Here is a 14,684-nt window from a genome sequence, read left to right as displayed (position 1 = left end):
CCCCTGTACCCATTCAGCATATGAATGTGTGTGAATGGGTGAATGTGATTCATAGTGTAAAGCGCTTTGAGAGGTCGGAAGACTAGAAAGGCGCTATACAAGTACAGTCCATTTACCATTTACTTCATTAAACTTCATCCATTGGTAGAACAAGCTTGTAATGTTTACACATTTAACTTAACTGTAGCTCCACTCTCTGTTATGATGCAGAAAGACTTGAAAGTGGGGATTTGGGGAATATAAAACCCTGATACAGACACAAGATTGTTGTTCTCTGCTTATGGCCAAATGCACCCTTTTAACTACACACAAAACCTATTTTTTAAGCGACTGTTTAATGTACAGACATGGATCTGGATGGCATTTTTGTCATTTCTAAATTACCATGAAAAAGCACAGATGGATGGTAATATTGTCTCAAATGTGAAGATGCTGGCAAAGTACACCTTCAACTGTTTTTATGCACACTGGAATTCTATGGAGGAAATGGCAGATGCGGTAGTGGAACACTGTAGTCTACTGTGCAGGGAAAAGAAGATATTAGTGTTTCAGAAGACATGGAGCTCTTCCAGAAAAACCTTTTAACTTCCCTCATAATTCACCTGACAGCATTCTGAAAGTAGCCTCATCAGCAAAGTCTCTATATCAATTACTAAAGAAAAAAAATGAGTGAGGACAAGAGGAAGCGCAAGAGAATGAAAGAGAATGTGAGGTGGAGAAAGAAAGAGTGAAAAGAAAAAAGGTGAGTAAGAGTGTAAGATGTGATCTGAGGGTGAAATAATGTCAGGTTTTCTGATGTGTAGCTGTTGGGTTAAAGATAGTGGAGGAATTTGTGCACTCAAATAGCTTTATGATTTAATGGGGGAATTATGAGTTATTATTCTGCACAACTCCAACATGAAATTATTCGTCCAGCGACATAACTCATATTAGAGTAGGTATAATAATAGGGAAATAGTCCTTGTTGGCCACACAAGAGAGGCCAATTAGAATTATGATTGTTATTAATCTTATTTATGATTTTGCAAGGGTATAGGTCTTTTAGGTTATGTGACTGAGATGCAAGCACAAGAAAACAAGTTCACTTTAGTTACATACACATTTATTACTAATACTACAGCTATAAGTACTAAACAATACAACATTTTACAAATAAGACACAAGATAGAAAGAGAACTGGTACACAAGGCTATGGCTAATGAATCATTCGAATGCATGATGCAATTATCTATTGTGTAGTTGCTATGAGAGACCTGATAAACAGATTAGATGACTGTTACCTGAGAAGCAGTGAGTCGAATCAACAGTACAGCAGTTTAGCTCTGAATTGCCAATTGAAGTTACAAATTATGAAAGCACCCGAGTTTAATCAAGTTGATGAAAGCTTTTTAGGAATACTTGCTTGCTCCCTGGGGCGGCTTCTCACAGAGAATGGAGTTCATGTGCTGGGGTGAGGAGCTATAGTCTGGATCTTGTAAATTGACCAGTCCGGATTTGAAAAATTCCCATTGGAAGAGAGCTCCTGGTTTATGCCTGGATCCTTAAAGGTATAATATGTAACTATTCTGCATTAAAATGTCTAAAACAACTAGACCTATATTATATATTTTGTTGAGTTGTGTACTTACATTATCCCAAATGTTTCCAACAATTTTCAAACCCAGAGAAATCAATTCAATTCAATTCAATTTTGTCACGACAAAAGTCATCTCAGGGCACTTTTCACATAGAGGAGCTCTAGACCGTACTTTATTTTACAGAGACCCAACAATTCCCCCGTGAGCAAGCACTTGGTGACAGTGGCAAGGAAAAACTCCCCTTTAATGAGAGGAAACCTTAAGCAGAACCAAGCTCTCAGGAAGATGGTTCCACAAGAGAGGAGCCTAATAGATGAAGGCTCTGCCTCCCATTCTACTTTTGGAGACTCAAGGAACCACAAGTAACCCTGTAATATCTCCGCAAAGGGTGGGGCTTAGAGAATATATGCCATAACTCTTTAACTGTTTGTCCAATCATCATAAATCTCTGTAGATAACTTCAGTCTGTCACTGGGGATAGGTCTAGCAAAGCATTATGAGCCTGGCCCATAGGGAGCTCCACAAATACCACAAAAGTGTATCTGAAAAGCCAGTGGACAGAATTTTAAAATTTTAAATTTGGTGTGCATGCTCCGGGGATGAGTATCAACCAAAATCTGATATTGATCGGTGAAAGTGGGCATGGCCTATCAAATATTTGCTCATAACTCAAGATGCCTCTGAGCAATCCTGATTAAACTCAATGGATATATCCCATACTATCTCCTGAACTTGCACACCAAGTTTTGTTCAAATCCAATGATGGGGGGACGAATGGTGGAACTTTGAGTATGCGATTATTTCAATGCTGCAGGCTTTGTGATGATGAAACAAGTGTGTGATCAGTCTCAATGGAATTAAACTAGCTGAAGTGACTTTGCTCACCTTTCTGAAACCTGAAACCCACCGTGCTTGTGACTTTAATTTTGACCGATTGAGCTGCTTCCTTACGTTGAGCACAAAAAGGTTTGAACCCGTGAATTGCCGCTTGCAGCTATTTTTAAAAAGCTATAACTTGTTTGTTTTGTCCATACAAAACCTGATGTGTAAAAATTACACATCAGCCATTTTACTGGGGGTCATGTGCTAGACTATTTCTTGGCTGGGAACAGTGACTTCCTGGAGTCTCCGCTGATTGCCTGGCAATTGCTCAAGAAATAGTCTATGGAAATGTAATGAGCACATTCACACTCCCAAGAGGATGAACTCCATGGTCTTTCCTGTAGCACCACCATCAGATGATACTGTGCATTTAAACCTCTGTAAGAACAACTACATAAATAGACTAAAGTTAAACCTGTCCAACACTTTCATTGTGCGTCTAGGGGACACTAGCAGTCTTTTCCTCTTCTCACCTTTTCACCCCAAAGTCATGTTTCCTGATTAATTCCCACCTCCATACCCCCAAAAGTACCACACAACATGCATCACTTGACAAACAGCAAGATAAATAAAGCTTTATTATTTATTAAAAAAAACAATCATCCAATTAAACAAAATGCACAGTCATCAATACTTTGGAAGTTCAAATTTGTACATAAAACATATTTACAAAATTTGTTGCTTTGCCCTTTTTTTCTTTGTACATAAAATGAGAATAATTAATTTTGTACCTTCTGTTTTTAGTACAAATTAAGTTCAAAAAGTCTGACATACAGTGCAAAAACTGTAAGGTCTAATATGAATTTTTAAAATTCGCTATGAATCGTTTAGTAATGTTCTAGCCCATGCTGAGTGAAGAAGAGAAGAGCTGGACCTCCCAGCTGCCACAACCCTCAGCAAAACTCAAGATTATCAGGTTTCACTTCCTGGTCAAACCACTGAAGTCAAAGGTCAAAAACAGTTTTTGTGATTTAGCTTATTTTCTTTCGGGGATCTGTAAGTGGAAGATTTTGGTTTCTGATTCTGTAAAATGAAACTGTAAAATTGTACGAGGGAAGAAAACAATGCAGAATGGCCCTGCTAATGTATTCTTTAAGTGGAGTAATTTCTACTGATTGCAATTACAATCCACTCAAGGACACTGACACACACTAAAAGACATCACTTTGGGGGGTTGTCTGGATCAGAGATGGGGATGGATGATAAGTGTAAATTTGTATTTAAAGAAATCTTCCACTTCCCAGCAAGATTCTGCAGAAAGCCATGTGGTGGTGGAAAATGGGAAAGGAGTACTGCTGAGATTTACAGAAAGAAAGAGTTGATTATTTGTGTGTTTGGCTTGAAATGTAGAACAGTCTTATGATGGCTTTTTGTAATTAAAGAACACCCTGGTCTTGCGTCTTATGAAGGTGAATACATTTGGACTATGTGCTTGTTAATCTTTAAGTTTCAGACAGGTGCACCTCTCTCTGGTTGTTTAATATACAAATAGCATCACACCATATGAGATAAACATGTATCTATATGAATTTCAAAATAAATTCCCAATTGATGAAAAAAAACTTATGAAGTTCACAATTAGAAAAAATTTCATGAAAAATGCTTGTGGCACATCCTGATTAATAACATCAAAGACAAGATCAGTCATAAATTAATAAGGTTTTTAATCTAAAATATTATTTTTTCCCCTTACATTTGGTAGGCATGTGTTCTAAACCATTTCACAACATCTCATCTACCACTCATACTTGGAAGGCTGAATCTGTATTCAAGTCAAATGCAAATCAGTATTTTTCATGTCAGTGATTTTTACATCTATTGTTAACATTTTTTTTATCATGAGAAAGGCTCATTTAACCTTTAAGGCTCTGAGTGGGCAGGCCAGTGTGTGTTTAATTGACAGCTAAGTAAAAAACTTGGTTAGCGGTGGTGTTGACCACACCAACGTCTAAAATGAATGATGCTGACATTAATGAGTATCTAGCAAACTGATGTTAGCAGTGCACTTATCCCAGAGGGAGGCATTACTGGAGAGCCAAACTGGGTTGTTGTTGTTCTTTTTGTGTTGTCTCAGTCTGTGTTTTTGCTGTTGGTCATGGCCTCTGTCAGCCTATGACAGAACAATGAAAACTTTATGCAAATACAGTTTAAAATGATGTTCAGTGTCTTTGTAGACTCTGACTAGGTAATGTACAGATGGGATGAAAAAAGAAAATAAAAATTTCTCCTCTTTTTTAAAGAGAGCACAGGAAATCTTATTTAGAGAGCAGGGGTCTCATTTATAAAACAGTGCGTAGGATCCAGACTAAAAGTGTACGTGCTCACAAAAGCCAAAAATGGTGTGCACCAAAATACTAAACAAAAAACTCCTGATTTATAAAACCGTGCGTACGCACACCTGCAGGCAATGTTCCCTTTATAAATCATAGTCCAACTAAAATTTGTGCACATGAATCAGCCTCATACCCAGCCCTCTACATGCCCTCATTCAACCATAAATGGTCAACGCAAAACCCTTCATGAATAGTGATTTGCATGTGTTCCTTTTGCCGGACCAATCAGTTTCTCGCTTGAGACGCCTGACCAATCAGAGAGTCAGCGTATCAGGCAAGTTTTCTGACTTGCTGAAGTTATGTGTATAACCCAAAACAACCACATACAACTTCAATAAACATTCCTGTGGAACGTAAAGTCAGACATCTCTGGTTAAGTTCTTACAGAACACTGCAGCAGGCCAGTTCCCAGTTAACCAGCTTTAAGTAGTTTTTACACCACACACTTAATATCTAAAATACAATAAACACTGTATTCATTTATATTTACTCCAAAATCCAGGTGTTTCTTTAATTTACACAGTTCATATATGAGTGCAGGTGGTGAAGATGTACCAGTATTATATCTTTTAAAATTGAAAGGTGCTTATGGTCTAGCTATGGCTAACTAGCAGAAGCACAAATAACACTGCTGGCTTGAATGTTTAAGATAAAGTGGATCTATAATTAACATGTGATATGAAGTGAAATTAAATATGTGAAGATCATTAAACAATCTGGCTTCAATTCACCACCTCACCATCTGCGTTGCCAACTTCCCCTGTCTCCACTCTCCTGTCAAGTATGTTTTTATAGATCACAACATTTGTGTGGGAAGTGGTGTACGCCTCTTTCGGTCTCATTTTGAGCGTACGCAATGGTTCTAAATGAGACCCCAGATCTGTAGGCTGTAGCAGAAAACATGCAATTTAATTACAGTGGAGCTTTAAGGCACAACTAATGTATTTAAACATATTTCTCCCATTTATGTGCTATTAATGCTGTGTGATACTGACAAAATATATCACTTTTGATTTGAATATGCAAGGATTATTAATATGTCTCCAAAGGAACCTGAGTCTGTGTTTTTTTGCTTTCAGTTTTGGTATAAATCTGCTCCTCTTAGCAGAAAGGTAGGAAATGACACTGTATGCTGAAATATTATTCTTCAGACTGCAGCCTCCTATCAGTTCACTGCAGGGACCCCGGCAGAGAAAAGGAGGAGAAAATCAATGTGGTACAAATCTAAGGCTATGAGTTATTATTCTGGATGGATGGGGGAGGAATATGACCCTCAAGGCAGCCACTGTGTGTTGGTGTGTTATCAATATTAGCAGGGGGTGGAAAGGGAAGGACTGCAAGGAAAGACAAACAATACTTGGATTAAGGAGAGAGATTTTGAGCAAGGGCTGGATACTAAACAAATTGTTTCCTTTTGCTCCTTGAATTTTTTTGGTTGTATTTGATTTGTCCTTTCAGCTAAAGTAAAATGCATCATAAAAGCTGAGGCACAAAGGGATTTCAAGTAACATCTGAGAGGTTCTTGTAAGAAAAACAATTTTTAAGTAGTACCAACATTTTTATCATCATTTCACTCATGATCCAATGCATGTATGAATTGTCTTTACAATAAAATTACAAACAGTAATCTGTTGGAGCTTGTCTAAAATTAAAAACTATTACTCTATAAATCCTGAGTTCACTTCATACTGTATTCAATTAATGTGACTCTATATTCAACCTGGCTTTGGTAAATACTGTAAATTCTCAGTAGTCAAATTGCCTGGATCTGACATAATAGTCATGGGAAAAAATTAAATAAGCAGTAAATATAATGTACTGGCACAGATGGTAAATTCAATATATTGTTAATTTCCACAGCATTACTCCATCAGGTCAACATAGTTATCCTCAGCACTCTGTGACTCACTTTCTCTTTTTAACAGTAGTACTGTTCTCAGTCAGATCAATTCACTTCAACTGATTCTGCTTTGTTTCACAATAAAAGTCCTTAGGGGAAAAGGAAGCGATAATGCTCCCTGGACTGCTGGAAGGACTTTAATATGAAAAAGATGGAGGAAGTGCTGAGCAAGAGCAAATATGGTAAAAAGGAACAGATCAAAGGATACGCAACTAAAATATGACTGTACTGATGGGAGAAATGAGAAATAAAGTCCTGGTGCTCTCCTGAGTGGTCTCCAGCCACTACATGAGAATTTACACTATTACTAATAGTCAGTGACTGGCAGTTTCAGTCTATATATAAATGTCTATAGCCCTTTATAAACACAACAAGATTTTTTTTTAACATGAGCTGTTTACGAAGTTGATTTTCAGTGTAAACTCATTGATTGTCTCTCTGACGTCAATACCGTCACTGTAGACGACTCTCTACAAATTAGGGCTGGGCAATATGGCTTAAAAACATTCCCAATATTGACATTTATTACAAAAAAGGCAAATGTTTGCAAAACTACTTGCAAAATAGTCCAAATGATTGAAGTCAGCATGGATGTTAAATCCCAGTGCTGCTCACAATCATGACAACTTTGGACATTTACAGTTCCATGGCAACTGAGCAAACTCAATCTGCCCATGAGGACCATGTGATGTGGTCAAAAGCTCCAGAGTAGATTCTACATGCAGTTTGAGGTGAGACTGTTTTGTCAATTGATCTTTCCAAGGTCAAGAATTAAGTGTCAGTGCAGTCAACTGTGTTCCACTGTTCTGCATGCCATCAGAGAAAGCTCTTTGTTAGTTTTTGGTTAAAATTTGTTTGAACAACAGAATATTGTAAAACAACAACATATGATCATATCATCTCAGTGTAAAAGTCTACATTAAATAATATTGGATTTTCACCCAACTCTACTACAAAGTACTACTGTTCTCATGGGGAATGCTTCATCTTAGTTCTGTCATTTCAAAATAATTTAATAGTAATTTATTGGGACTTTTCCTAGAAAGTGTAATTTGATCCTAATTATTACCTTCCAATTCATTAATTTCAATTAGATAACATGCAGATATGTTAAAATTTGTGAAATGTATCTATAGGCAAACATTTCACGGGTACATTTCAGGACTAAAGGAGATGGTCACCTAATAAAAACTATGAACTTGAGACTGGAGGTGATTATTTGACAACAGCGGTATTAAAAATATCTGCTTTGAGCATGCACTTCATTCCACTGTCATTACATTCAACAGACAGATACTTAAGGCACTAAAACCACAAAGTCTTTGGTGATCATTCCCACTCTGTTTCTGTCTTAACCACTCATCAGTAGACCACGAGACAAGCCTGTTTGTCTAGTTTCATCCATCTCTCTCTGGTGACTGATGAATCATTGATTGATCGTGTCTATGGCCTGTTGCACACGTGGACCACTCACCCTGTGAGATGATATACATTTCAAGCACAAGATAATAACTTGTGTGCACGAGATAAAAATTCTTAAAACTTACTGAAACAAAATTAAAATAAAATTATTAGGAAATGACAGATGCTTAAAATACATCAGTACTCTTCTCAAGTATATAAAGTGCATATTAAATAATGACTATTCCTGATCCTGCAGTGACAGTTGAACTGCTGTGAGTTTCACACTGAATCATGATTGAGGGTGATCAGGGATGCACTGATACTGAGCTGATAGAGTATGTTGTAGATACTGACATGTACATTTCAGGACTAAAGGAGATGGTCACCTAATAAAAACTATGAACTTCTTGAGACTGGAGGTGATTATTTGACAACAGCGGTATTAAAAATATCTGCTTTGAGCATGCACTTCATTCCACTGTCATTACATTCAACAGACAGATACTTAAGGCACTAAAACCACAAAGTCTTTGGTGATCATTCCCACTCTTGTTTCTGTCTTAACCACTCATCAGTAGACCACGAGACAAGCCTGTTTGTCTAGTTTCACCCATCTCTCTCTGGTGACTGATGAATCATTGATTGATCGTGTCTATGGCCTGTTGCACACACTGACCACACACTGTGAACTCTGCACACAGCGTGAACAGTGGCATTTGTTAATCACTCTTATGTTGTTTGTCAGCTTGACAGATAAGATTTGGAGATGAAGCAAATGTAGGGACATATCACACATGTGATTAATAGTTCCTCAACTTGTTCAGCCTAGGACCCAGATTGTTCACTGATTCTCAGGAGTCGCCAGCACCACAAGCATTCAAAGTTAGCATTAAAAATACTTCAAAGACAGGGCAGTTATTATTGGTTTGTGTTAAAGCTAAGGTTTGCTACAGTTTCAAAGTCTTAAAGAGATTTGCCTTAAAGAACCATGTGATAGTCTTTCCCCGTTTGATCCTCCTTAGCTATCCGTCGCATCTCAATCTGATCGCAGGTTGCAAGGGTTATTGGCACATTTGTCGAGTAAAATCCTCCTGACTGAATCATCTCCTTAGCATAAATTCACCTGGTGTCTCCAGGACGAGGTCATTACTTCTGTTTCCCAGTAATTCAGTCTGTCACTCTGAGAACAGGTTAGAGAGCAGCTGTCTGACAGGAAGGATGGGACACAGTGTCCACAGACCAAACCATCAGCAAAGAGAGCTTGGGAATTTTATATCCAAAGAGAGAGTTCAGGAACACTAAGGGTCGTGTCTGCTGCACTGGCCAGCTGTCTGATTCCTTACGGAGATTAAAAGTTCATGTGTCCACTGTCCAGGTCTTCAGCAGAAGAAGATGTCTCCATCATTCTGAGGATCCGACATCACTTTCACTTTGCTTTCTAAAGACACAAAGACACAGAAATACAAACATCATCTGCAATACAATAAATATGAGGCAATTATTATATTAGGCACAATTTTAGCATAGTTTAATTTGTGAAAACAATAGGTTGATAAATTGATCAATTGATCAATAGAGAATTAATCATCAACTCCCTTTTGATAAATTATTCATTGAAGTAAGCAAACAGTATCAAAAATTCTCCGCTTCCAGATTCTCAAGTGAAAATATTTTCCCATGATTGGAAGTATTTTGGAGTTTTGGACTGTTGGTGACATTTTGTAGACCAAACAATTGACTGATTATTGATAAAATAATCAGTAGATTTATAAGTAATGACAATAATTGTTAGTTGCAGCCATATGCAGGAGCCCAACTGATCTTGGATTTTTGAGGCTGATATTAATATTTGAGTGTTTTAAAAGATCCAAAAACAATACATCAGCTAATACACATTTTTACATAAATATATAACATAAACAAATATTTTTCATAAGAAACACTTTCAATTGTTTTTTTTTAAAGAATTGTGACCAGGATATGCAGTGATTTTGACATTTTACAGTGTAGAAATACACTGTCAATGCTCTCCAGTGGACAAACATGTGATGGAGAAACACGTTTCTTGTACTTAATGGCCAACATACACATATTATCAAATATACAGAAGTCTGGTCTACTGTTGACTGGCTTTGCTACTAATCTATTTTCTCAGAGTCTTCTTCACACTTCACAAGCCCCTTAAACTTTTGAAGATAAGAGGGTAAAATGTGCATGGATGAAGTAAACTGACAGAAATAATTCAACTGAAAACATTTGATTTAAGGGATGCTTTTTTCAAACAAGAAAATCTGTCAATGTCAGGACTTCCTGTTCATCCTACCTGTTTGTGTCTGCTCTCCTCCTTTCCCCTTCTTCTTCTTTTTGTCTTTCTTCTCCTTAGGTTTGGCCAGCTGGAGCAGTCTGGTGGGGAGCTGGGACTCCTTCTCGGCCCCCTGAGTCTTGGAGGAGGAGGAGGAGGACGAGGAGAAGGGGTTGAAGTTTTTGCCCATCTTCTTGGATCCAATACGGAGGAAAGGTTCTTTGACCGGGGCAGAGGATGAGAGCTCAACCTGCGTTACATGAGGAGGAGAAGTAGTATTCTTTAGGTGTTCCCACCCCGGTTGTGAGAACGTTCATAAAGCAATAAAAAAATGTGTTTGTTCTCATTCTGTGTTTCTGGTGAGGACTTTACCTCTTTTGACTGTTCTGCTGCTTCTTTGGAATCCAGATCCAGGGACCCGGAGCTCTGGAACCTTATTGAGTCTTCGGAGGTGGTGGAGGGAGTCCGCTGGTACCTCGGAAACTGCTCCGACTGTAAGTAATGCAGTGAGACATGACATTCAGTCACAGTATATGAAGTCAGAAAGCCTTACGGCATTATTTAGAGTTGAGAGAAGATCAATCTCTTCATTGGTTAAAATTGGCTCTTTCACAGTGTTTCCTAGTTTATTTAACCCATTTTGTGCATAAAAGGTGATGATCGAGATATTACATTTATTAGTGATGTTATAAGGTGAAACTATACACGTATTTCACTTACTGCATGTTAGACATGGTGATGCTTTATGTTCATCTGATGGCATTCACTTGTTCAGCGTTATTTTTATATGAACTGCAAATAAACTGAAATAGTTTTAATCCAGACAGAAACTTCACCAGTGAGACTAAACTGAAGTTGAATCAGAGAAGCAGTTTACGGCCTTCCATTGGTTGACTCTGCTGCCAATCAAAGGTGTCTAGTTTCTGTCTCCTTCTGGCTATTTTTACTGCCTCCACCTCGGTTTTTTTTCTCTTGTCTGAGAGCCCAGAAGCCCCACCCCGCTGTGATGTGATGGTGTTTATATAAAAACAGCCCCCACTGCACTCACGGCATTGCTGTTCACTTGTGTATTCAAAGTTTATTATGCATGTCCAAACAATTCACACTAGACACTGCTGCACTTCCTTGAGTCCTCAGCAGTACACATGCCAAGTTTGAACTTGAGTCAGAGTCCAGAAGCCCCACCCCGCTGTGATGTGACGGTGTTTATATCAAACAGCCACCGCTGCACGTACACACGGAGCTGAGCGGCTCGCTGTTTGCTTGTTTATTCAGCGTTTATTAATATTAAACATGTTGCATGTCCAAATTGCACCAAAACAGCATCTGTGTCCACAGTAAATCACCTGTTGAGTGTTTGATGGTTGTTTGTTTGTGCTTTAGAACGTAACTGCTGTGAAACATTCAAAAAATAATGTTGTATTTCTGTCATTCATGGACTTTCTCTCTCTCTCTTAGAGAAAGCTTTCCCCCACTGTCTCTCTGTTGCTCACTCTCCCTCTCTCTCTCTTTGTCTAGTCTTTTTTTTACAATGAGTTGGGAAACCCACAACGAAGCCTAACTTTGAATGTTATCAAATGAAGAGAGATGTTGTTTGCTTTTATCTCTCATGGCAGGCTTGTACAGCTTTGAATGGCCAAATTGCACCAAATTCAAGAATGCACTCCCTTTTGTCCCCAGCGGTGCACCTGCCGAGTGCGAAGTCAAACAAAGTCAGACATACATACATACATACATACATACAGAAATTAAAAACAGAGAAGATCTAGCTGTCTACACAGCCCCCTGTAACCACCCGCGCCCCACATGTCATACACGTGTGATCGGTGAAGAGCACTTTTAGTCTTTTAAGTTTATTTTCCTCCATTTTTACACGGTAACTACAGTCATTGTGTATTGGGCTCTGAGTGTTTCAAAAACACTGGTGACTACGCTCAACACTGTACCTGAATGCTGTGTAGACACACAAATGGTGCACTTGCTGCTACTCTGCTAAAAGTGCTTTCTCTGTAAACACGGTGTAAGACTTCTTTTTAGTGATGTCACTGTGTCATCAGGAGCACTTTGGGGTTAAGTATCTTGCTCAAGGACACATTGGTATGCGGACTGGAGGAGCCGGGAATCGAACCGTCGATCTTCCGATTAGTGGACGACCCGCTCTACCTCCTGAGCCACAGCCGCCCAAGTGTGATTGTTTACACTATGAAACATTAATATGATCAGTTTGTTAATGCAGCAATGGTTCTTAAGCTTGCTGGGGTTTGAATGCACACTTTCAAGCTTTGTGTGAGCATATCACGTGTGAAAAAGACAAATTTGCTGCACACAGAACAAGAGTTTACCAGTAGTGTGACAGGGGGTGTCACACATAGCTGCCTCCATCTCTGCCACTTGTCAGTGGTCAAAAGACATTAAACATTCACTGACGGTGAATGACTTGTGTTTTGATATTTCAAAGATGTACTGTTTGGCACATGTGTCTAGAGCAGAAAGTTCGCTTGGTTCGCCAACACGTACAATTATGCAGCTCAAGCATCATGTAATTGGTTTAACAGTCAAAGCGTCATACTGTATATGTGGCACATTTGGACTTTAAAACTAGTTTCATCTCTTCGGGCTATCAACAAATCCCAAACGAAGCTCCACACAAAGTCAGACAACAGGTGTAATCAGACAGAGGAGGCTATGTGGGTGTGGACCAGTGGAAGAGAGGAAATGTGCCTCTGACTACTGCTGATAGAGAAAGAAAGTGAACTGCAATGGGCTAGCATGGTCCTCCTTGTTTGGAGCACTTTATATTCAATTGTTTTTAGCCTGGCTGCATCTGTATGGATTACTGTACAGGCTGAAACCCCCCAGATGCTGACCTCATTTCTCCTCATGGCCTCCAGTCTCTCAGTGTCTCTCCTCAGGGCCTCCTTGTCTCTCTCCAGCCTCCTCTGGGCTTCCTTTAGCCTCTCTAGGTCTCTCTGGTACTCGTCTTTCTTCCTCTGCAGTGTCTCTTTCTCCTCTGCCAGCTCCTGACGCCTCCTCCCGGTCTCCTCCTCTTCCTCCTGCAGCCTCTCCTCCCGTTCTGCCAGACTTTTTTCCTTCAACTCCCATTCCTTCTCTCTCCTCTTCTTTTCTTCCTGATGTGCAGCCTGCTGTTTCTTAAATACACAACAAAGGTGTATACATGTTACAGTAACTGTAAGATTTGTAAAAAAAAAAGATGAAAGGTGTAGTAGTGGTGTAAAAAGGCAATAAAAAGTGTGAGATTCCAATACAAGACAAATATAATGCAAAACTAAGTATCAAGGCTCAACAGTATCAGCTCACATCAGCCATTACTCATGATGTGAAAAGAAACCAGACTGAAGAGGAAACAGCAGTGAAAACAGAAAGTGCAGCAGCACTAGTGAAAGTCAACCTGCAGGCTGGCGGCCTCCTGTCGCTGTCTCTCCAGACTCCTGTGTTTCTCCTGCTCAATGAGGGAGGAGGGGCGGGAGGAGGAAGAGGATGAGAGCGAGGAGGAAGAAGAGTGTCTTGAGGAGTTGGTGGTGAGCCGCTCATTCATGGCCTGCCGCTGGTCCTCGATGAATGAGTCCTGCTGGAGCACCACAGCCTAGAGGCAGGGAGAGAAGGTTACATACACAGCACATGGAGAAATGAGGTCTCAGTAATCATTTTATATGACACAGCAAAGTTTATAGTCATTCTTTCCTGATTGTAGAGGAAATAATGTGTTTGTGGTACCTGCAGTGAAATCAGCAGGTCATGAAGATGTGTCACACTGTGCTGGACCTGCTGGACAAACACAGCGTCACTTTAAACTAAAGGTTCAGTATTTACAGTTTGAACTATTTTAAGATGCAACAGCCATTTGTCATCCTAGATTCATGTATGTCACAATAAATGATATGATGTTGATATGTTATACGTCATCAATATCATCATCATCATCAATCCACATGATGTCACAGGCTGATCTTGTGGTAAAAACAGATTTGAAAAGATTTGGGAGCAGATTTGTCCAAACAATGAAGTGATCATCTCGACTTTCATTCTGACATGATATTAAGTTGCAGCACAGCCAAGTCAAGACAGTGAAGGAAACCGATGATAAACTGCAATTAAACAAAGGAACAATGACACACTTTTCAATAGAAAGTTTAAAGAAGAACATATTTAGTAAGTGAGAATGTGTGTTTCTGTAAGTGAGAAAATATTTTGTAATTTGGGTGAATTAGCTTTTACAAAATACCAGACTCTGAACAGCAAACACACAAGTGACCTTCCGTTAGGTG

At 39.0% G+C, this 14,684-nt stretch overlaps 1 protein-coding gene across 3 annotated transcripts in view; it reads right to left on the bottom strand.

Annotated features, from left to right (window-relative positions):
• Positions 1-3,008: 3,008 nt before the first annotated feature.
• Positions 3,009-14,684, bottom strand: part of LOC121896710 (A-kinase anchor protein 13-like) — a 171,086-nt gene continuing 159,410 nt past the window's right edge. For 2 of the 3 annotated variants that reach the window (XM_042410646.1, XM_042410647.1), the window contains exons 42-47: positions 14,134-14,184; positions 13,808-14,002; positions 13,266-13,547; positions 10,771-10,890; positions 10,420-10,648; positions 3,009-9,534 (exon numbers count right to left, since the gene is read on the bottom strand). In XM_042410646.1, coding sequence (XP_042266580.1) covers positions 9,476-9,534; positions 10,420-10,648; positions 10,771-10,890; positions 13,266-13,547; positions 13,808-14,002; positions 14,134-14,184 — 936 coding nt within the window. In that variant the 3' untranslated portion in view covers positions 3,009-9,475. The remainder of the gene's footprint in view (positions 9,535-10,419; positions 10,649-10,770; positions 10,891-13,265; positions 13,548-13,807; positions 14,003-14,133; positions 14,185-14,684) is intronic. The other variant, XM_042410648.1, reaches the window with a different exon arrangement.

The sequence above is a fragment of the Thunnus maccoyii genome, chromosome 5 (genome assembly GCF_910596095.1).
Source record: "Thunnus maccoyii chromosome 5, fThuMac1.1, whole genome shotgun sequence".
Taxonomy (NCBI): Eukaryota; Metazoa; Chordata; class Actinopteri; order Scombriformes; family Scombridae; genus Thunnus; species Thunnus maccoyii.
Note: the sequence above shows the minus strand (reverse complement) of the source record. Positions and strands in the feature narration are given on the sequence as shown.